The sequence below is a fragment of the Chaetodon trifascialis genome, chromosome 1 (genome assembly GCF_039877785.1).
Source record: "Chaetodon trifascialis isolate fChaTrf1 chromosome 1, fChaTrf1.hap1, whole genome shotgun sequence".
NCBI lineage: Eukaryota > Metazoa > Chordata > Actinopteri > Chaetodontiformes > Chaetodontidae > Chaetodon > Chaetodon trifascialis.
In genome coordinates this window covers 11,958,570-11,982,524 of record NC_092056.1, presented here as the reverse complement: position 1 = coordinate 11,982,524, position 23,955 = coordinate 11,958,570, and the positions used below count along the sequence as shown (strand labels likewise).

General features: G+C 42.1%; 1 protein-coding gene across 2 annotated transcripts in view; it reads right to left on the bottom strand.

Moving 5' to 3' along the window:
- ankrd11 (ankyrin repeat domain 11) overlaps window positions 1-23,955 on the bottom strand; it is a 100,203-nt gene that overhangs the window by 5,145 nt on the left and 71,103 nt on the right. For both annotated transcript variants that reach the window (XM_070963395.1, XM_070963403.1), the window contains exons 3-9: window positions 15,843-15,988; window positions 12,750-12,882; window positions 6,681-6,854; window positions 5,406-5,606; window positions 5,157-5,299; window positions 4,680-4,827; window positions 108-4,566 (exon numbers count right to left, since the gene is read on the bottom strand). In XM_070963395.1, the coding sequence (XP_070819496.1) occupies window positions 108-4,566; window positions 4,680-4,827; window positions 5,157-5,299; window positions 5,406-5,606; window positions 6,681-6,854; window positions 12,750-12,882; window positions 15,843-15,929 (5,345 nt within the window). In that variant the 5' untranslated portion in view covers window positions 15,930-15,988. The remainder of the gene's footprint in view (window positions 1-107; window positions 4,567-4,679; window positions 4,828-5,156; window positions 5,300-5,405; window positions 5,607-6,680; window positions 6,855-12,749; window positions 12,883-15,842; window positions 15,989-23,955) is intronic.

Below are 23,955 nucleotides of genomic sequence, written 5' to 3'. Positions count from 1 at the left end.
TGGAAAGAAAGAAAGACAAGAAAATTAGAAAATCTTAAATATTAATATTAAACAGTGAACATAACACTTAAAATGATCAGACAGTAACCAGCTGTATGTTTAAATACCTTTCAAAGAAGGATGGGGAGCAGGCATTCATTGACATAGTCATGGCTGACGAGTTCTGGCAGTCCAGCCCATCCAACATAATGTCAGGGTAATCCTCTGCACTACAAGATGGAGTACGTGGAGTCTGCATTACTTCCTCGAAGCTGGGGCAGGAGATGACAGATGTAGGTGTGGGGACACCAGTTGGCCGGTTTTGATCTGGCCTGGGAGAAGCTGGGAGGTTCTCCTTCATTTGGTGGCCAGCTAGCCAGTCCTTTGAGTTTTGACTGTCAGTAGGCTGGAACTTCCTGCCAGGAGACATCATTTGGGCTGGGAGACCCACGTCCTTCAGCTTCTTCTCTTTAAGACCAGACTCCAGACTGTTGGATTTCTTTGATAGCTCACTGCGGTTTTTCCGCACTTCCTCTGTAGACTTGGTTTTGTCCTTGAGTTTTGGGTCCCCTGTCTTGGGTCTCAACTTCTCCATCTGCTTCATCCTTTCTTTATGTCTCTTATGGCGCTCCTCAATCTCCTGGTCTTTTAGACTCAACATCTGACCGAAACTTGTCATTTGATAATCACCATCCACCAACAGTTTTTCACGGGGACGATTATCTTTCCGTACTGTGTCTTTGGACTGAGAGAGCTTTTCATTTTCATCCTTAGCCTTCGATTTACTGTGGTCCATCCTGTTGTCTTTGTCCAAAGCGTCCCGATTTCTGTCTTTCTTCATGTCAAATTTGGGACTGTCTTCTTTTGACCTGTCTTTTAGAACGGTGACCTGTGGGCTATCTTTCAACCCTGACTTCACCTCCTCTTTGGAGTGTTTAAATGACCCAAAGCCATCAATATACTTATTTTTCTCCTCCTTCATTTTTTCCTTATGCTTCTCCTTTTTCTTTTTATCCTTCATTCTGTCACTGATGACACCAGTTGCTTTGTCTTTGTCCTTTTTGGACATCTCTTTTTCAAACTCTAATGTTTTGTCAAACTCGTCTTCACCGTCTCCCTTACCTCCATATGGGAATGTGTAAGGGTCTGCCTCTAGAGGCATGGGCTCTTTCTCGAAAGGTAGGCTCTCTCTGCGGCTGTAGGACTCTCTGATCTCCTCTGTCTTGTCACGTTTGTCTCCTTTGTCCTTCTTGACCTTTTCTTTCTCCTTGTCATGGCTTTTCTTGGACGAAGATGAGGAGGAATGTCGATGCCTCTCTTTCTCTCTGAACTTGTCCTGAGGTGTAGATATGGACAGGGAGTCTCTCCTGTCCTCAGACACATCGGTCAGGCTGATGGAGTCATAGTAAGCAGTGAGGACCGGCTCATGACCTCGGTCAGTGAAACTATCTGAGGAGATTTCACTGTTCTTGTCATTGGAGTCATCCTTGTAGTCATTCATAGCTTCTTCCTCCAGTTTTTCTAAGAGGGACTTTTCATTCTCACCACTGCCTTTTGATGGTTTCCTTTCCTTTGAGTGGTCCAGCTTGTCTTTGTATTTGCTCTTTGTCTTTTCTTCACTGGTGTCCCGTTTGTCTAACAGCTTCTGCTTATTCTTCTTCTCTTGATTTGAGTCCACTGACATTCTGTCTTTTCTTTCCTTATGTTTCGCATCGACAGAGTCTTTCTTGTCTTTGTTGTGTTTCTCGAGGGAGCCTTTCCTCTCTTTACCTGTGTCAAATGTGGCCTTTTCTTTCTTCTTTTCCTTGTGTTCTTTGTCTTTTGCCTTTTCTGCATTATGTTTAGCCTCTGCAGAAGATTTTCTAATTTTTTCTGACGGGAAGTGATCCAGCTCATCCTGATCAGGTGTTGAGTCTTTTCTGATGGAGTCAGACACAAGTGCAACACCACCATTGTAACTGTCCTCGTCATCGTCACTTTCATCAGTGAATATGTCCGCTATCTTGTACCACGTCTTCTCCCGGATTTTCTCAGGCTTTCTTTCCTCCTTCTTTACCTCCAAGAAATCCTTCTCCCTTTCAGTATGTTTGTCTTGAGAGGCCTTTTCTTTCTTGTCCTTGGTCTGTTCTGAAGAAATCTTTCGATCTTTGTCTTTGCCATGAGACTCTTTGTGTTTGTCTTTGGCTCCCTCCTTCTTGTCTTTGGTGCTGCGGTCTGCATCCTTGTCCTTGACAGTTTTTTCTGTTGAGCTTTTCTCACTCTTATCCTTCTCCTGATCAGCTCCTCTGTCTTTTGTTTTCTCTTTGTGCTTGTCAGCTTTCGTCTTTTCTCGCTTTTCCATTCCCTCACCCTTCTTTTCTTTCTCCTTTCCAGAGTGGTTTCTTTCTCTGATATCACAAGATTTACCAACAGCATCAATGTCTTTGAAGAAGGTATCATTGCCATATTCATCTCGTATAGATTCCTGCTTGATTTTTATGTCCTTTCTTTCCTTCATGAACTCATATGAGTCTTTACGGTCTCGACTGTTGTCCAGAGAATCCTTGTCTTTCTTGTCTTTGACTGCATCTGTGGACTCCTTCCGCTTCTTTTCTTTTTCAGCTGAGTGACCAGAGTTTAATTTTTGTTTTTCAGACCAGTCTTTTTTCTTTTCATTTGTCTTTTCTGAAGAGTCTTTGTCTTTCTTCTTAGAAGTGGCTTCTTTGTCTGATCTTTTCTCATTGTGGTCTGACTTCTTTTCCTTGACTTTGTTTTCTTTCCTCCTGGTCTCTTCCTTTACAGTCTCAACAATCAGTTTAACAGAGTTGTTGGCTTTGTACTCCTTGTACTCTTTGACAGGAGCATCCCAGCTGTCATCTCCATAGAGGGAGGAGTCAGAGGACATCTCGGAGCCCCATCTGTCATGGTGGTCATCTGAGGCACTGAGCTTTGTGTCCTCCAGGTTGAGGAAGCGGTTGTTAACGTCATAGCCTTCATACTCAGACTCTTCCTTCTGTGCTTTGTCTTTTTTACATTTCTCCTTCTCCTCCTTGGTGTTTTTCTCCTTGTCCACCTTTAGATGCTTTTCCTCTTTCTGCTCACTCTTCCTGTCTGCCTTTGAAGATGACTTCTCCTTGGACTTTTTCTTTTTCTCCTCTTTGTGAGCCTTTTGTTTATCCTCCTTTGGCTTCTCCTTCTCCTTGACATTTCTATCCTTGTCAGATTTTACAGGCTTCTCCCTCTCCTCCTTATTTGTCTTGTCCTTGGTGGAGTCCTTTGTTTTCTTATTTTTCTCCTCTTTTGCTGTTCTATGAAGGTCTTTTCCAGATGACCAATCCTTATCTTCAGACTTGCTTTTCAAAAGTCTGTCCTCCTTCTTCGAATGGTCTTTTTCGTGTTTGGATAACTTGACCTTGCTCTCAGCTGGAGATTCTGACTCGACAATTAGAGACTTCTGCCTTGAATCATCAAAATCAAAAGAATAGCTCTTGACAAATTTCTCATTCATGTCTTGATTAAGCACTAGACTCGGAGCTTTGTCCTTTTCCTTATTTTTGTGCTTGTGCTTCACTTTATGCTTTTTCAGCACTTTGCCATCTACGTCGGTTTTGGAGACCGCACTGTCTGCATTGGAGTTTTTGTAGAGCTCAGAATTTTTCTTGTCTACTGTGTTACTGTGCACATTGTTATTCTTCTTTTTGTTCTCCTGCGCTTTCCTCTTAACTTGTTTTATTGACTCTACACTGGAATCAGCAGAGGAGTAGTCAGATTCACTGGATAGTCTTGTTCTGACTGAATCTGAGAGAGAACTGACGTCTGACCATGTAGGAGATGACACAGTCTTCCAGCCATCTGTCCTCCACTGCTTTGGATGTTGTTCTGCTAATGATGGTACTTGTTTTTGAGAGTTCAAGTTTCCATGGGAAGAGGAGGAGGATGCGTTAAAGCCAGGGGAATCTTTCAGGCTTGTTGCAGAGGAGTCCTTTATACTATTTGAGCCCTTATCATCCTCACTCTCCATATCTCCACAATCAGAGTCAGATGTACAGAATTTGTCATTGACTTTGCCAAACCTGACCTCTTTACTGACGTTATTTTTACTCTCCTTCTTCCGCTTCTTTTTGACTTTATTCTTGTCCTTCTGTTGTTTAGAGCTCATGCTGCCAGAGTCTCTAGTCTTGGTATTTGTTTGCTGGGCTTGTTGCCGCGGCGTAGGCGCTGGCGTGAAACACAACGTCCTATCATCCTCGTCTGAACTGTTACTGTCAGAGATGATCCGCCTGACAGTTTTCTTTGGTGTGAGCGAGTTGCTTTTGGAATAGGTTTTGACCTCCATCTTGGGTATGGAGATGAAGTTGTTGGCCTTGCTGATGGAATCCTTACGGAAGTCTTTTTTCAAGAGGTGTTTATCATCCACAGGAGGGACACGTTCCTCCTCATCATCCTCATCAAATTCGTATTCGTCTTTGACGGGCGTGACAGCAGATTTAGGAGGGTCTACGGTTTTCCCTTTCGACTTCAGGCCCTTCTCAAACTCAGAGTCTGTGTTATTGCCATCGACAGAGCTGGACGGGGCAAATGAAGGGGCATCTTCCTCCTCAGAAGATTCTGTGGAGAGTGATGAGAGGCAAAATCAATCAACACTGCAACACAGCTCCATTTCACTAATAACACATCAATTTTCATGTAAATAGGTGACTCAAAGATTCAACATTACATACCTGATGAACTTTCTTCACTTGAGGTGTAAGTGCCTTTCCCCAGCAAAAGATTCAGCATTGTTGGAGAGTTGGCAACCTTCAACGGTGTTTCACCTCTCCTGTTGCTTTGACGTGGGTCCCCTCCATACCGTAAAAGTAGTTTAACAACCTGAAACAAATGAAATCAAGTATTTAACTAACAGAAATTACAATTCAAGAGTTGATATTTCCAAGTTCTCCTGTGGTTCAGAATTTAGAGGTTAAATGTTACAAAGTTATTATTTGTTCACAACAGAGCCATGAATAAGCTTGACAGACAGTCAGGGTAATGATTTCAGGAGAAAGACTAGAAACTGTCCACTGGTATTTCCATTTCCAGAATTCAGAAATGTGACTTTGTTCTTTCCTATTTTGCTAATGATGTTGAATGCAATCAAACATGAGCTTTTTCTTAATTGACTCTGCATCTTTTTTATTATCATTATTATTATTTTTTACCTTGAAATGTCCATTGTTGGATGCATCATGTAGAGGGGTGTCATCATCCAGACCCTTGGTGTTGACCTCTGCTCCGGCTGCCAGCAGCTGCTTGGCCACATCATAGTACCCCCTGTTGCACGCCTCATGCAATGCAGTCCAGCCTTAACATAGGAAGAATAACTGTGTGAGGGGTGCATGTAACATGTGAATGAACATCTACCGCTGCATTCACAAAGTACAGGACAGTCTACACAAAGAGGCTCCTACCTGCAAAGTCTTTTACATTCACATCAGCTCCCTCGCTGATGAGCTCCTTGATGCGGCGTACCTCTCCACGGATTGCTGCTCTGTGCAGCCGAGTCTCACCTCTCTCATTCCGTTTATTCACTTTGTCTTTGGTTTTAGATGCAGAGTTTGGCGTTCCCTTCTGACCCAGACTGGATTGTGACTGATGCTTTGGTGTTGTGTCTGTAGGTCAGAGATGGACACTTCACTTCAACACAAGCAGTTTCTTATGGCACATTTATTTAGAATATGCTTTTGTTGTTTCTATTTTGTGTAACACTGACATTTTGTTTTAAGTGCCTACAGCCAGAAGGGGGCAATCTTACTCTAACAATAAACAGCAGAATGGTTGGACCTACTTCACTTGAGCTCATTTCATCACATTTACAAGATTAAACCCAAGCCTTAATCACATTTACATTATTGAGTTTGTGCAGCTATTGTCCCAAATGATATTTGAAACGCACTCACTTAATCTATGTCTAGGCCTTCAGGCATGCAACAAAGGAATTAATATATAAAAAAATAAAAGTGGCTATGCATTGGTCCTAACCAATCTAATTCTATCTCAAATATCAATAGTAAAACAAAAAGTACAATGTTGAAACAGTAATGCTATTTTTGGTATCGAATACATTTACAGCCAAATGACTTTGTGTACCAAAAATAAATGTACCATTTGAGAGGACATAAGGTAGAAGAACATTTTATGAATAATCAGCTAACAGCAGCGAGGATATCAGATAACAGATAAAACAAAATTCTTTCAGGCCTTTTGTATTTTTAAGTTTATTGTGATTTGAGATGCTGAGATTGCACCATTGGTTCCAGACTAACAGAGACTTGGTTTCATTTCCTTTAACAGCCACATACTGTATTTTAGATAAATAATTCTGCAGAGGGAGATTTCTACTGCTTCTAAGACTGACAGCATAGGTTTACATTGCAGCTGCAGTAAGAATAAATGTGGATTAGCTTGTATAACTAGATTAAAATTCAGCAACTCGTCCTGTCCAGAGGGAGAGTATAACTGAGATGTGGCAAAACAAATCATCAGGCAATTAGCTCAACCTACAGAAAATAAACAAAAACAATGGACCCCATGCCTCACTGCCCTCCCAGTCTGTCTCTTTAAGCCCACCTTCATTGCTCTTCAACACACACACAAACAGTGTCTACATATAAAGCTCCCTCCCATCCCTCTTTCCCTGTCCAGCACCGTCCACAGAAGACGTGGTCTCCATGATAAGCACGCACCTGGACTGTTGACCGACTCCTCAGCTGTCATTTGCATGAGCAAGGCCACCTGCTGCCGCTCAGAGAGGGGGTACCCAGCCCGGATCCCTGGCATCCCCATTCCAAACGGCAAGCCCGCCTTCCGGGTGTTGGTGGGCTCCTTTTTAATGCGCTTCCGCTCTGGACCTGGTTTCTCTGTAACCAAAGTGAGAGAAGCAAAGTTCTTCTTATCTTATTGCTTTCCAGAGACACACATGTACACATGCACTTAACTATACACCGATGAACACTGACTGAACCTTGCGGAAGAGGAGAGTAATAGGCGTTTTTTCAGTGTTACACCAAGGAAAGACATTCAATATCACTTCATTATTCATTGGTAAATTTTTTATCCATCCCTCTCTTGCTATGACTACTTGTTAATTATGATTAGTTATTATCTTTAGGCCACATTATTGCATAGTGTTTCCATAAAAACTGTAACATTTTTTAGTTCTTCTAACAATTTTCAAAAGCACTTTGAATGTAAAACAACAGTAGGACTAATATCAAATGCTAAAGTATCCACAGTGAATAAACCTCTGCAAAAAAAGCAAAATAAACTTGCTCACATACTATGGACTGCACATGCAGCCCAGTGTGTGAGAGGTTTGGTGGTAGCAGGGGGTGACTTTTGTGTTATTACCCAGCTGCTTCTAAGGAAGGGAGGGGCCAACAAGCAGTATGTTTATGTCTGCCTGTCTGTCTCCAAGCCAATCAGCCCGAGTTGAGAAGAGAGGACAGAGGGTGTGACTTGGCAGCACCACAGTTATTACGAAATAGCTGGTTTACATTTCAATTCAACGTGGCCTTGCCAAGGTCACCACATGCCTGCCTGCCTGCCAGGCTTACTGGAGACACAGTGCTACTGGACAAAAGCAGCTGCTCCACAAAGACACACCCAGCAATTATTTTCAGTGGCAACATACCATCTGATGACCCTTACAGAGGGTAAAGCTACACATGACCGAAACACTTCTTCAGTGAGGGGGAACAACTGCCACAGCCTATGGAAAGAAAATGCTAGGAACAATACAGACTCCTACCACAGAGAGAGAAACAGAAACAGCAAATTGAAAAAAAGGTGCATGTACAGAGACACCAGCAGAGCAGTAGATGTGTCTGAGTCTGATTACTTTGGGGCTTTTCTCATTCCAAGACTGGCTGCATTGCTCAAGGCCACAAACACACCAGTAAATAAGGCAAGAAGGAAGCATGTCGGCACTCGCTTCCGGTGGCTGAAGGCTTTCCAGGAAAAGATTTTTCCAGTCACTAGTATAGAGCTGATGAACTTTCACTAACATCTGTGAACACTTACAGCTAATGTGCCCCCACCCCTCTTTGATACACTCTCACGTTCTCCAAAGCATTTGCCACTTAGACACATTCCTTCTGCTAGGACTTTAACAGCAGGAACCACAGACGCAGTCCAAACATGTTTTTCAAGCAGCAAAACAGAGAAAGTGCTACGCTAGCTTTTCCAGGCTTAGTTTACAAGATCGGGAACCAGGAAGGCAGTTATTACCCTGATGCACACATGCAGAGGACTGCTACTAAATGACATACAAGTCCAAAATCACCAATACAAGGTTCATCATCAGTGGCAGCAACTGGCCAGCTAATGGATATGGATCAGACTCCAGGTAGCACAAATCTAAACACAGATTTGGCACTTGGAGCAAGTGTGATCACTGTTTCAAATCGATCATTTGTGAGTTACAATTAGTAAGAATGGCAAAAATGGCAAATTCTTAACCTGGCAACTACTGCCTATACAAATGTGTGTGACTTTAATTTGACAGGATGTTGTGGGAAAATGGCACACAGCTTGCTAATAAAGGCAGGGATGTGATTTTGCTTTCATGGGGTTTGTATTTGGCTAATCAACCTGATAATTAAAGGACAGATACAGCTCAAGTCAGTTAAGACAGCTTGATTAAACAAGGCTGTGTCCAATCTATGACTACAATTATTCAGCATCACTTGAATAAAAAGTACACACGTGGATTATTGAATTACACAAATGAACATAGGGTGCCTGCTCCCACACTATGTACAGTATTTCTATTTAGGGAACACTTCAGGGGCTTTTTGATGTGTCTCAGTAAACTGATATTACTCAGCTTACAGACAGGGTTGAAACCTTACTCTCCTTAATGCCTGAAACTTGACCAACAAGATAAGGGAAACGGAGAATAAAAAAAGAACGCAAGCTAGATAGGGATAGCCAGTCATGAATAGACTGCCAACCTGAGCCAGGGGAGGGGACCATGTCAAACATAAATGTCTGGTATATTTTGATATGGCAGTGAGACAATAAGTGGTCGTTAATGCCAAGACAAAGAGGCTCACTCAGCCGACAGACTGTAGAACAAGAAGAACCAGTCCAACCAGCCCGACCAGGTATGTTTGACCATAGTACGTTAGAGTGAAACAATGTTCTGCTTAGGGACTAATGAAAGTTGCATAAACAGGAAGTGAAGGGAGAAGAGGCAGGAAGTGGCCAACAGGATGTTTTGTCAATGCTTTGTATTGAGCAAGAGAGACTCATAAATATATAGCATGGACCTAGTGGGATGTGTCATACTCTGTCTGTCCTCTCTGTCTAACTGGCTCATTTGTTGCATATTGCTTTTATATGTTATGCAGTGAGTGTAGGGCTTCTGTTCATTGGTTTTATACAGAGCCAGCATTGGTCTGGGAGACAGAGATACTAATCTGTGTGTGTCACAAATAGCATGGAGGGAAAGGTTGTGTGGGAGCTGCAGAACCCACTTTACATGGCTCGGCTCACACCTTCTTCAACGCTCACATATCTGACCATCCTAACTATGACGCACAACCAATGCCAAAGGCCTTGCTAAAATTACAGATAACATCTTGGGCTGAAAAAAGGACAAAGTCTGAGCACATTATGGTAAACTGCAAATCCATAGACACAGAAAAGAACAACTGACTTAGAGCACGCTGGTTGAATATGTTTGGCTTACTGTACATTCTGAGCAGGCGTTTTCACACCAAAAACAATTCTTTACAGACATGCGTCCAGGGGGGACAGTGTGACACAGGTCTGCTCAGACAGTGTGGTGCTGAGAAGACAGCTTCTGTGATTTCTAGTTTTGAATGCCAGGTTATTTGATCACATAATACGACTGTTGTCTTGTTCATTTTAGGTAGAACTTAGCCAAAAGTAAATCACTGTCTGACACACATGCATAAATACTGGTGCTGCAACTAATAATTATTTTCATTATCCATAAATTGATCAACTGATAAATTATCTGCAAAAAATTACAAAAACAAACAAAATAAATAAATCACTGATTAGCCTGAGCCCAAAATAACCCCACCAAATTGCTTGTTTACAAACAGAATTGTTTGTTTGGCTGCTGTCAGACACAGTTTAAGTGATCAGACACAGCATGCGGCAGCTGAATGAAGTCAGAGGACAGTTTGTCTCACTCCCTGTAAGATGATGGCTGTATTTCATTGTTTCATTGTTTGTCAACTTAAAGCAGAGCAGGAGCAGAGGAAAAGTTTGAATTGTCTTCGAATTGTTTTGGTGCTGTGGTAAGGATGGAGCTTCTCACAAAAACCAACCTGAATGCACTAGTTGTTGTCACATGTAAACAGAATTTTCAGAATTATCCTTGTTAGTGTGGGCGTAGTCTTAATCTGATAAGATTGTTCTACCATCTATCCCTGAAGTCTGCTATGGATTGCGGTGGTGAGGAGGAAGACGGGAGAGAACAGCGGAAGGAGGATGACCTCAGGAGGGAGGAATGCTGCTGTCTAGCGCTCGTCAGGAGGAGGTCAAGGGAGGCTTGGCGATTCTGCGAAGGAGGGCTTCGATTAACTTCAACCTGAATGATCTGCAGTGTGCTGTCCACAGGCTACAGCGACGATATACTCCTTTCCCTCCTCTAGCTCACTTACAGGCTCTTGTAATATTTGTAAACACTCAGCAAACAACTTCCACATGCATGCTAATTAGAGGCTGAGTTGACAGCAATGCATATAAACAAAATCAGCATTACTGCAAAGGTGTCATCTGCCATTATGGAATATATAGCTCAGGCGAGAGTTAATCTCCCAGATAAATTTGGTATTCGTCAGAAGACCATTTCACAATAAATTTTAGCACAGTAGTTGTTGCACTTCATAGGGGAACTAAAGAAAACCAAATATAATAGAAATGTGTGACAGTCACTGGATTTGATATTTTTTCCCTTTTTGTTATTGTTATTTTGTTATTTTTCCCCTGATTGTTATTATACAGCAATCATTTCATGAAACACTACTCTTATTTGGTCTAACTTTACATTACATTTCAGCATTTGAAATTATTTTCCCTTTATGTTAACTTTCAATTTATGTTGCTTGTAGTTACAAAAAATAGCAGATAAAATAAACAGTAACATTTCTCTAAGTGTTTACTTAATTGGTGTCAAGGCCAAAGCTGTAGAATACTCTGGTATACGATACCATACCCAACGGTTATAGCTAATCTCCATCGAGGTACAGACGGCAGTTGGTAGTGGGGTGGGTGGGGGCTGTGATGTGCCAGAGGTGTAAAATTTTGCAGAGGGGCTAGAAACTGACCCAGCAGGGTCAGAACATGAAAGGCTAAGCTATAAAATTTGACCATAAAACATGGATGAGAAAAAAACCCCCAAAACAAACAAACAAACAAAAAAAAAACAATATACAATTGATAAAGGTATGCAGACACACAAGTCCTGAATAACAATGGCACAGGCATAGATACAGAGCAAATAAAACTTCTCCATCCCTGATGAAACTATCAGGCTAGCCATCGCTGAGACAATACCATTTTGACATTGTGATGCAACAGATACCAATAAACTTTGAGCACAAAGTTGACAGCAAGCAACTTGACTGTATAAATGGAGAGGATTGTGGAATGACACAAGACCTGCAACCTTACAGAATTGTACAGTTTGTAAACAAAGGAAAATAGAGATACTTCTAGAGAGATACCCATGTTGCAGGGAGGTAAAGTTGAGAGTTAGGGGCTGAAACACCATATAGCCCAGCCCAATAACAGGTCAAGCAATTAGCATGCTAATAGACAGACTGTCAAGCTATTGTTTCTGGGATGAGAGTTCACACCTCCACTTGCTGAGGGGGGTTGGGGTTGACTGTTTTCTTGGAGATGCTACAAGAAGCAGCCAAGAAAGCCAACAAACAAATAATATGAAATCAGCTAATCACAATAAAATTATTATATAGAACAAGCTACAGTATTCAGTGCACTAAATAATCTTGCAACACAAATGTTAAGGAAGCAAAGACACAAAAAGAACAGGGATTCAAGCGTGCCAATTAATGCAGTAATGACAAAACAAGTTTCAATCAAACTTTCCACTGATTTATCATCACCTTGAGCGACACAGAAACTACAGACAGCCCCATGTGTCCACAAAATACATGTCAAATATTACTAAACTTGACCTCAAACCACAATAGCCATCTGTTGCAACACGTACACTTTTAGCCTTACACTCCTGTAATCACAGAACATAAACCAATGTAGCGGCTCAGCCAGCGCTGATGATGAAGGCTGTTACCAAAGCCTCTGAGTTGGACCATTATCAACAAACTAAATCCTGAACCCTTAAAGCCCAAAGTCAAACAAGCATGGCCAGTAGTCCTTCTCTCCCTAATTAAAGAAAACACAAAGCCGGAGCCTTACCAAAGCAAGACCTAGTCAGGCCTGTATGTTACACAAATTCCCATTTAATTAGATCGTGATTTTGTGTGGTCCTCCTCTCCTTTCCTTTCGGACTGTGATTGGTGGAACCCATTCCTTGGTTCTGCCATAGACACACAGCTAAGTTGAAGCTACAACTGGGAGCTCATCCACTAAACAAAGCTCAAGCCCCTTTCACAGAGCACACCCGAGTACTTCCTGCAAGACTGAGAGGATGTGATGCAATAACTCCTATTCCTCTTTGATTCGTGCTCCAAAGTCACATGGAGGCGGAGGTGTCAGGATGTAGGAGGAAACACATTCCAATATTCTCTTACCTGAGTCAGAATCTTTCTGGTCTCCATTAGCTCCTGCAGTGAAGGGCAGCTTCCTTTTAGGGGCCTTTTCTTTCATCTCTTTGACCCCATCACTGCGATCCAATTTGGGAGTCTTGTTTGACAACACTTTTTCCTGTGAAAGCAACAAATCATAACACTAAGTGACACAGTTTAGACATACAGCTTTAATCAGAATAAAGAAACGACAGTGGCAGCTAAATATCCACTCTTTCATGTGAACAATAAGTATGAAAAGTTAAAAAGAGATACAGGCCAATAAATGTATGAGCTAACTGTGGATCCTGCAGCATCTTCCTGTAGTTGGTGCTATTCTCTGCCCTGACTCTTTTAGCTATTATGGGCTTCGCAGAGCGAAACTTTTCCATGGAGTTTCCTCCTTAGATTCCTGGCTCCCCAGCCACAGCACAAAGAGCCAGACACGGGGAGAGGAGGCTAAGCTGACGCCTGCTCGGCTCTATGGTCTACAGCTGCTGGAAACAATCACAAGCCCAAGTGTATCTGTTATCAACAGATGTAAATACTTATGTGTCCAACTTGTTTCCTTGTATTTGGATCTGATAGTAATAGTGACCTGCTTATCCTGACGAGCAGCTTTCTAACAGTTACACCTGAAAACACATGACTAAAAATGATGGTGCGAGGTGTTTTTCATGAATTCTCATAAGGTTACCACTATTCAGTTGTATATGAATTAATTCCATCCAATTAATTAATTGTATATTAATTAATGTTTAATTAACTTGTCAATTGATTGATCATAAGTTCCTAAAGCTCAAAATGATTTCCTCAAATTTCTTATTTTGTCTGATCAATGATGAAAAAACACAGAGCATCCAATTTACAATTGCACAGAAAAGAAAAGCAAATACTAAGAAGCTTTCACTTGCAATTATTCATTAGTTTTACTAAATAAAATTGTAGTTGAGTTAGGAGAGTGGGTGGGGGTGGGGGGCGGGGGGCAGCCAGAAGGAAGTTTCAGTGAATGGCAGAACAGAGCAACACTGAACAAAGCAAGAAGAGCCGCAGAGTTAAAACACACACACACACACACACACACACACACACACACACACACACACACACACACACACACACACAAACATACATAGATACCAAACATTGCAGGACACTGCTCAACATTAGAGGAAATGGTCTGCAGAGGAAAGGGAAGGAGGGTGGGGGAGGGAAGCACAGCTTAATTCAAAGCTATTACCACCAAACATATTTCAAATTCTTTACTAATCTTAATGAAACTTTTATCCTAATTGTGCAGTGTACAGCTGTATGAATAAAAACTGTCACTGAAAAAACGTCAACTGGGTTTCTAAATGAGTGTAAATAAATATGGGCAAGCATGTACAAATTGAAGAAGCACGCAGTCAGTTCACTTAAGAGTAATGCCATTCACCAAGAGGTATACATTTAAGGGTCTAATCTCAAAAACAGATGGTGACTGTCAGTGGTCAATACCTGAATATTTCAGGTAGTGACTGTGCTTGTACAATACAATGTGTGTATTTTAGGGTAAGGTCAAGATGATTTTAATGGGTGTGCTTTAACTGCAGAGGGTTTAAGGTTTCATACTGGAAATGCAGCAGCAGGTCACTTCTAATGTACACACTGTATTTCACTTAATTTCTCTGTCCTACCTTCTGTCCCCTACTCATCTCTCTCTATCCTCAGGGCAGGTTTTCCATTATGTGTCGACTCTTTGAACTCCTCCCCCTGCCCTGCCCCAGTCATAAGACTATGATGTCATGGTACAGTAGAGACAAACAGTGTCAGCTACAGTTAGCTGATCTCTCTCTCTCTCCCTTCCTCCCTGTGTCTGCGTCTCCACTCATCCACACAAAGGCTTTTACAAGAGGACACACAATTCATGCAAAAGCATGATGCACACATCTGGGCATGTGCATAACTTATGATACATCTAAGCATGGAAACTTAGATGCAAGGGAGTGATTTCTTTAAGGGAGCTTACAGTAAATGCAGAGCTAAACTACACTGGTAGAAAATGGTAAAATCACCAAAGCACATCTCCAGAGTTGGAATGTGTTGTTTACTGCTGAATTAAATTCAAGGAAAGCTTTGACAACTAGGGACTTTCTTCAGATCTGCCTTTATAAGACACCCTGTTTGATGGTCTCCTAGCAATGCCTGCTTTTTTCGTCTCACTCCGTTTTCCACCCACCCCTGTGCGCTTCATTCCCTCCCTCCCTTCCTCCATGCCAGAGTCTGATGCAATCCTTTGCAGAGGGCTGTAAATCCATGCCTGCATAAGCTGTACCTCTCCTCTCTTCGCCTCTTGGTGCTGCTGCCAGTAGTTTAGCAGTTGGCACCCACCATGACATCATCAAGCTGCGCCCAACACTTTGTTTTAGTGCAAACAACATGACTGTACCTGTGTCAAATTAAGCAGATGCTACATTCACAGCCTGCATTTCAAGACTGAATATGTCTCAACAGGCCATGAGGACTGCCCCATTCCAAAGGTGCCTCTGAATGTGGCTGAGAAGTTCAGCCTTCCTTTGCCCACATTTGAAGGACACAAACACAACATTCTTTGTGGCTGTCAGTATCCAACAATCCGTTATGTAATAGTCAGTTGTGTAATTGTGCATTAATATGGGCCTGGTAAAGCTTCATTTAATTTAGTAGGAATGTGCGTTCAGGTGGTATTTGGTCACTGGTACATCACACACATGAATACAATGACAAAGCTTCTGCAAAGTAAGTTCTTGTACTTGATACCCTGGTATTTGTAATCACTATTAATTAAATCACATGGGTCATTTATGATGGGCTGGGGGCAGATACTTTCTGTTGCAGGGCATGTTCCCAGGCCTTCTGGTTGAAGGACAGTCTGGCTGCTATTAAAAGCCAATGTCTTACTTATTCTAGCTCATGTTCCTTTACTGTTTGTAAATCCTTCTGAGGTTTTATGATTGTTGATCAGATGTAGTTTAGTGTAAGGTTTCAAGGACAAGCAGCAATTTCAGATGGGATTAAAAAACTGTGTACAAGCATTTGGTTACTGGGCACTGTGTGTGTTCATAAGTTTTTCAGTCTTACCTTCTTCCCACCCTGCTTTTCCACCATGTCGGTGTTGAGTGGGAAGTGGTCCAGCTGGGGGGTTTTAGAACCCCCACCTTTGGGCATCGTTCAGCTCTCGCCACGCCAAGCTTCATTCACGCTGCCATTGCATCGTCATCAACCGTCTGGAACAAAGGAAAAGAAAAAGAGACGATGGGGGAAGTAAGCAACTGGCCACTACGTTTCTTTGAAAACACATTTACACACTGCCAGACAATGCAGCCATTAGCGGTACATCAAGCACTCTATTTTCAACCATTACACCCCTGCTCTGGCGGAAAAGCAGTTGAGAGGGAGGACTGCAGGCTGGGTTGCAGCTGTGGCAGGCAGAAAGCTTATCCGTCCTCCAGGCTGAACCTGAAGAGCAAGCTAGGTTTGCCCAAATACCTTCAAACATGTTCGGTAATCTCTAATTTTAAAGTAAGAGAAGCTACAATCCCTCACAACAGAGGCACAGTAACTATTCATATCAACCATATTACAACTAAAGCAATCACATACTGGAATTTGGGAATGACAACAGGGCAGACCACGTAAGACACTGTCTAGCCACAATGTTGTGGGGTACTGAGAGAGCCAAGAACAACTGAGGAATGTCTTCAGGTACATGACTGGCACGTCTCAACAAAAACCCAAACAGCTGCTTACCGCCATAGCTAGCCACCCCTCGTAATTGTGGGCTTTACTCTGTCCTAATTCATGGGATCCCTACCATAGTCAGTTAAGAAGATGGGCTGTAGCTGTCATACAATAACAACAACAAATCTACCTGGTACAAGTGATCAGTCTTCACATAAACTTGTGGATATAACAGAGAGTTGTGTAGAGTTTAATGTGTTTCTGTGTTCTCAGTCTACTTTGACCTGTATGCAAGTACACAGCAACAGTATGTGCATTACTATCCTCTGCCTTCCTTCATGAAGAGAGGCCTTCTGCTTCATGGGGCCATGAATTAATCATATATTCCATCCCTCAGTTCTCTCCTCCATAATGCACTTTTTCTTCTGAGTGCGTCCAAGTATGATCATCCTTGTGACTGACTGAGTGAGTGAACAGATGAGACCATGGCTGCAGCATTTTTTTTTCTTTACTCTGAGACACTGGCACTCCTATCTTCTCTGGCGCCACTTCCATCTCCCCTCCCCTCCCCTCCCCTCCCCCAACCCTCCTTCCCTTCCCTGTGCAGTTATCCTATTCAAAGACTGCTATTTATATCCCCCCAGTCAAGTCAGTCAAGTCAAGACAGCTAGGCAGCCAACCAGAGAGGCGCACAGCTACAGAGGATGTACTGCTCCCCTTCGACTGGTGTATAGAAAGAGAGAAATGAGAGACAGAGCAAACCACAGCCCCTTTTCTCTCCCCTATAGCTCATTGTTACTCCCTCTTTGCTACTGCTCTGCACAACCTCCCCTAAGCTCCCACCTCTCACCACACCAAACAAAGTGGCAGGAAGGTCGACTACCCTCAGAAATAAACAAACCTTGCAGCAGCAGCAGCAGCAGCAGCAGCAGCAGCAGCAGCAGCAGCAGCAGCAGCAGCAGCAGCAGCAGCAACACACATGCACGCATACACACATGCACGCACATCTGAAATTGGGTCAGCTGGGCTTCTGGAACAATAATCTCTGCACTATTTTGGGACTACTATGATGGGCGGTTATAGCAACAGAGCATTTCGCTGACATGCGAAATACAGGAAAATGATGTTTTCAAGCTAGCAGTCACACAAAGACATACACAGGGAGAGGAAACCCTGTTCAAAACCATAGGCCTCATTTCCTTTGTAATTGTGACCCAATCAAAGATATACAACATCTGCTAGCAGTGAGTGTTGTGTTGTTGCCACTAAACAGTTAATTAATTACTCATGTGTTAGTGAGTACATGAAGGTGAGTGTTTTAACCAATTTTGACAAAAATAACATCCAGTATACGAAAACTAATAAAAGTGATCATGAGTTCTTATTCAGGACTTGACTGTGAAAGTCATCTAGTTGCTCCGGGCATTTCAATTGGGCATTTAAATTGAAACCACTGTCAAGCAGTCTGTGTAGTGTAGTTAGAATAAAACAGCAGTGGGTGGTTTGTAAACCCTAAACTACGAGCAGAGAGTGTGGGTACCATGCTTTGGAAGAGTGATGGTTGTGCTTCTGAGCATATTTGAGAAATAAGCCTTATTTTTTTCCCCTGATAATATGCTGAAATCGGCAGGAAAGGTAGTTAGCTGTTAGCAGCCTGTGGGCAGCAGAATACCAAAGTGTGTTTGGTTATCAGAGCCAATAGAGCTAACAGCTAACAGAGCGGACATTGTAGGACTAAGAGTTTCTGCTCAGAGGAACATGAAATGTTTGAGTGACTGCAGTTTTAATGTTGACAACACCACAAGTTCACACTAAATACAAATACTGAAGTACTTCAGCTGTGTACAGTTTGAAAGTAAAACTACTTTGAGTTTGGAGTTAAGATGACAGTAAACATTTTTCTCCTGTCACAGATGAATGTAATCAGACACATTTTCTCCAGTTCAGCTTTACATAAAATAAAACTTACAGCTATAGATGTTAATAACAAAGTAAAGAAACAACAGCTTGATTTTGGGATGGTTTTCATTCTCTTTGAGAGGGTTAAAAAATGTTTTAGGGACGATGGTGAAAAAAGTTTGTCTGGAGCTCTGCGTCAGTCAAGTTAGACTTGGCCATGGAGATGATGACTGCAGAAGGAAGTGGTAAGAGGTGAGCCAGAGAAGCAATCTCTTCCAAATGAAGGACAGGACCTGCCAGTACTACTATCCATCCCGTCTTTCTCACTTGCACACACACACACACACACACACACACACACACACACACACACACACACACACACACACACACACACACACACACACACACACACACACACACACACACACACACACACACACACACACACACACACACACACACACACACACACACACACACACACCTTTCTTACTATGTCCCCCATTCCTTTCTGTCTCCGTTCTCTAGCATCCTCTCTATCCTTTGAGCCACTCCCTCTGCGGTCAGATAGAGGCCAACACTTCAGCATATTGCAGCATACTGTATGCACACTTATAGACACATACATCGCACACTTACATTGCGATGTTATAGTACCATCTTCATTGATGTGGGAATTACAACATTAAAGATAAATCCCACAAGTGAAACTGTCAAGCAAAATGAGCGCTGGCCATTTGATTAATAACTAAATTTATTTCTCCATTTCAATTTTGGTACAACATGTCATGTGTCCAGCAAACTCTGCTGCTGGTCGTTAACTAGCAGTTACTTGATGCCATCTCAGTCCTTGTAAAACTATATTAATAGGTGTAAATGCAACCACAGAATAAATAATAGTGCATGCAACTTGATATTTAAAAACAATGTTACTGTAAAGTGTATGTACCATACCTACATGCTAAATTTAAGTTGTGACGTGCAACCATATAAGATCTACTCTGACGTCGTCATGAAAATGTGAAGCAATAAAAACTGTTATGATCTGAGAAAAAAACTGCTCATTTACTTGCAGACTTCAGCTGCACAAATGTGTACGATACCATGACTGCAAACCTGTAAAACCATCGACCAATTGCTACCATATAAATTTTTAGCATTGCAAGCAATTTTGCTACAACATGTACTCCTGATTACATACAATGAAACAAGATGCAACAATGAGGAAACACAAAGGCATTAACACACACACGCACACGCACACACACACACACACACACACACACACACACACACACACACACACACACACACACACACACACACACAGCTGAGAAGAGTTGACGGTGCAGGTGCAGAGATGAAAAGTAGTTGTTTGCTCCAACCCCATGCCACTCCTAACTCATGACTCTCATTGTACACACAGAAACACACCTCACATTTTCCATGCTGACAGCTGAAAAACACAGCAGCTGAATGGAGGGATGGGCATGTTGCGCACAAACCCCGTTGCCTATTGCACAATTGGATACAAATCAGCAGCACACTCCCTGGCAGTCAGTCAACCGATATCTTGGTGTTGGTTAACAGATATGCTACGGCTTACACACAGGAACATAAATAGTGAGGCAAATGGTATACAGGTCAGAGTGTCCTCATACCAGAGATGTTTATGAGTCACAAAATGGAAGTTAAGTTTATACATCTCTGAAGCAAGATTTTACTCCCATTGAAAGACATCACCACTGCTGCAGTCAAAATCAATTAGGAGCATGCAACCGAACTGAGATAGTCATACACAACCGTTCTGTTTAAGTGTGTATGTTTTAAACATATTTCCTAGAAGATTTAGAATGACCGTGACTAAGACACAACCTTTGACAAATAATGCCAGCGCCCCTGTCACAAATATATACCCATCAGAGGATAAAATGAACAGTAATCTGCATTGCCACAAAGATATTTGGAATGGAAAAATCAAACTTGCAGTAAAACATTGCATCATCTCAGTTAATGAGCATCTAACACATCTGATGTTACAGCAAGGTTTTCCTGGCAGTAGTTTATGGATAACGCTTACAGCTAAAAATACATGACAAGTCTAAATGCATTTTCAAGGGCATTCAAAGGCAAACACATCAGAGACTTAGACGAAAGGCTTCTAACATACACTACCAAACCTGTGGAAGCCCCAGAAGCTGACCCAACTTGTGCTTTGATTCAACACCAGCCACCATTGTACACCATCATAATAGGTTTTAGGGATGGTGTAAAAACCACAACTTTGCTTCAGTAGAGATGTCACATTGCCTTACCAATGTACTGTTCATCTTCCATAATTTACAAATCCAGGTCAAGACTGAAGTTAATTAAGATGAGCTACAACTCAAGCATGAAGTCTTTTTATTGTAGACTTGAGGCCCTAACTGGATTAGCCATCTTTGCTTGAACCTCCCACCATATAATTTTAGTTACAGTGACTGGACCATGCTTTCAGTGGTCAAGTGTCATTTACCGCTGCATCCTATTTCTTTCATGAGTTATCTTCATTCTAATTACACCTCAAATGTAGGAGTGCAAAATTATTTTTTCCATGCCCAACCTCTCCACAAAGAGGAATGACCACTATCACAGAAGCCTGTGTGTTTGTGATAAATCCAGACAAGACCATCATTCATAATCATTCCTTTCCAAATTATATGAAAGAATCTTGTTTTTTATTACTCTGTGATGCAAGCATTTTGTTGTAAAATTTAACAATACAAAGTGATTATAATTCTTGTATCATATTTGAAATGTCAGCTGAAATTGGCCATGTATAGGAGAGGTCATTTTACATATCTAAACAACCACCATAATCATCTGCAGCCCTAGTTTGTGCATGTGTGTACCTTCCAGTGCCTGTGACAGTCTATTGACATGCCATGCAGGAGAATGGTCTATAGGAGGACAGCAGCAGCAGCAGCTAGCTAGCCTGTTTGGTGTGCAAATAAAGCCAGCCGGGCTCGGCTGCTGTATCCTGGCAACGAGAGCCCAGCTTTGCTGCTCAGTCCCTGACCTGGGTCCATTCACTTCATTATAAACCTGTAAGAGAGAGACTGACACATGAACGCACACACACAAACATGTGCTAACACATACAAAAGCACAGAGAGGAAAGATGCATTATGCTAGAACAGAACTGTGTGCTTACAGAAGGAGCTAAGGAAGGAGCAGAGTGTTGTATTTAAGAGCAGTGACAATCTGTACTGCTTGAGGGTGGAGACCAAGCTTCTACATGAGTATGATAGTCTATGTACTTTATGTTCCCAAGTTTTGGGATTAAATAACACCGTATTAGATCCCAGTCTTTAATTTCTTTCCTTCTTAATGAAGGTCTCATGCTTAAATGTCGATATCAGCAGCAGGTGATACACAAGGGCATCTGGAAATGACAAAATATATTTGAAATGTGAGTGAGTGGGAGTGGTCCTATTATCCATACGGCTCTACGAGTAGAGAGAGCCAGAGAGCAAGAGAAGAGTGTGATGTGGGGAGGAATCCAATCACTCGGTCTGATTTTCTATTCTGAGCACGTTCACTCTCCCTTACACCTCTCTGTTCCATCCAATAACAGCTCAGTGCTTGCAGCCTGCCTGCCTGCCAGTCTGGTAAATCATGCCGTCTTTGCCAGTGACCTCGCTAAGATAGTGGCAGGCCTGTATATATATGCAGCTAGGCTGCAGGAAAGGCCAGAAACAATCTAGTGCTTTTTGGCTCTCTCCTCTCGAATCCCTCAGCTTCATCAGTGCTCTGACTCATTCTCATTTCTTCCCCCTCTCCTCTCTGAGTGCTTCTCTCTCATCTGCCTTTCCCTCTATTCTCAACATCTCTCTCTCCTCTCTCACAGGCAAAAGCCTGACATTGCCACAGCAATGTGTGAGCGCACGGACACACAAGCACACATAGAAAGCCTGTTGCCTAGCAACTCAGGGATGAGACAGATGCAGGCCTATCACAGAAGCTAGTGAAAAAGCCGTGAACGGAGAGAGGGAACCTATTGATGGAAGTGTGCTTCTGCATATCACCCTCAAGCAATGAGGATTCAATCACTTTCTGACCTTTGGATCACCGTCTGACCAAACGGAGCTCCTTCACTCATTCATTGACTCCCGTGTGCTATCAAACATAATTTCTAATACAGGTCAATATTTGTACACTGCAAAATAATCAGGACAATGACACAAGGGGTTGTGCAATAAAACTATTCTTGAAAACATTAAAACTGTTTGAAGTGAATGCATGGTCTAGTAATATAATCAATGTAAGTTTGCATTCTCTGGAAAGAAAATTCATGTTCACGTTCACCAAAATAACAAGAATTTATCCTTGTTACCAGAGTATATTCTTCAACGGCTGATTTGAAGGGATAACTTTTTATTTTCAATTCTACATCACCGTCTCTTCTTGCCAAATACTGTAGGGATTCCAGTTAGAAATTGTTTGGCACAAGCTAAGTCTGTTATCTGTGTGTGTGTGTGTGTGTGTGTGTGTGTGTGTGTGTGCGTGGCAGCGAATATGAAGCAGTTAGATGGCTAGCCACTTCCAGCCTTACCCTTAAGCTGCACCCACACTGAGCAGCTCACTGAATTTAGACCACAAGACAGAAAGTTTTGTACAGATAGATCTTTTTTGAGTGCTAAATACTTCATCACCTTGCCTTCTCTCGTTTACAGTAATTCATGTCATGTAGTCTGTGCCTTTATACTGAAACAGTTGGTACCAGCACGGCAGGAATGTAAAATGATTAAGCTTTTAATGTGTTGCTGACGTCTGGAGCAGGGTTTCCACACAGGGTTTCAATGTCCTGGACAAATGGAGGAAATTCTGGTCAAACATGTTTATGGACCCTATCTTCCCATGTTTTTTTTTGTGCCCCAGTGACTAACTGGGAACACTGTTTATTTCAATTGGTCTAGAACTGAGTGAGAGCACTTCAGCCGTGAATCAGGGTGCAAATCCCTTTGGACATTTACGCAACGTCAATGTATGACCACTAAAAGTGTTCTGCCACTGTCAGGCTCAGACTGTTATTCCAAGTGTCTGACAACATTATAGAAAGCATCACCACAGAGATCCCTTTTAGATAATGAGTAAGATCCTATTTGTTCAACTAGAAACAACCCCAATGATCACTCTCGCCAAAGTCACAAGACTCCATTTACAGAAAAAGTAATGTTATCATTGCAAAACACACTTCACACTTCAAATTCAACAGAAACTAAAAAAACTCACTAAAAACTCATCCAAACCTTCATGGTTTGTCTTTCCACTGTTCCACCAACAATCACTACAAATCTGGTTTGGTTGAAATAAACGCTCTGAGTTCGATGTGAAGATACTGGGAGAGGAGCGAGAGGGAGGGAGGGAGGACACCAGAGAGGCAATGGGGTATAACAGCACGTCGAGCCAGAATATTTTCACATCTAACTCTGGAATTATTTTCACCACATTATGACTAGAGAGACTGAAATATGTTGGACTGCAACATGTTTTTCTGGTAAAAACTGTAATTACTGGATAACGGAAACCCTGGTCCAGAGGGACTAATGATATGAGCAGTGGTAGTGCT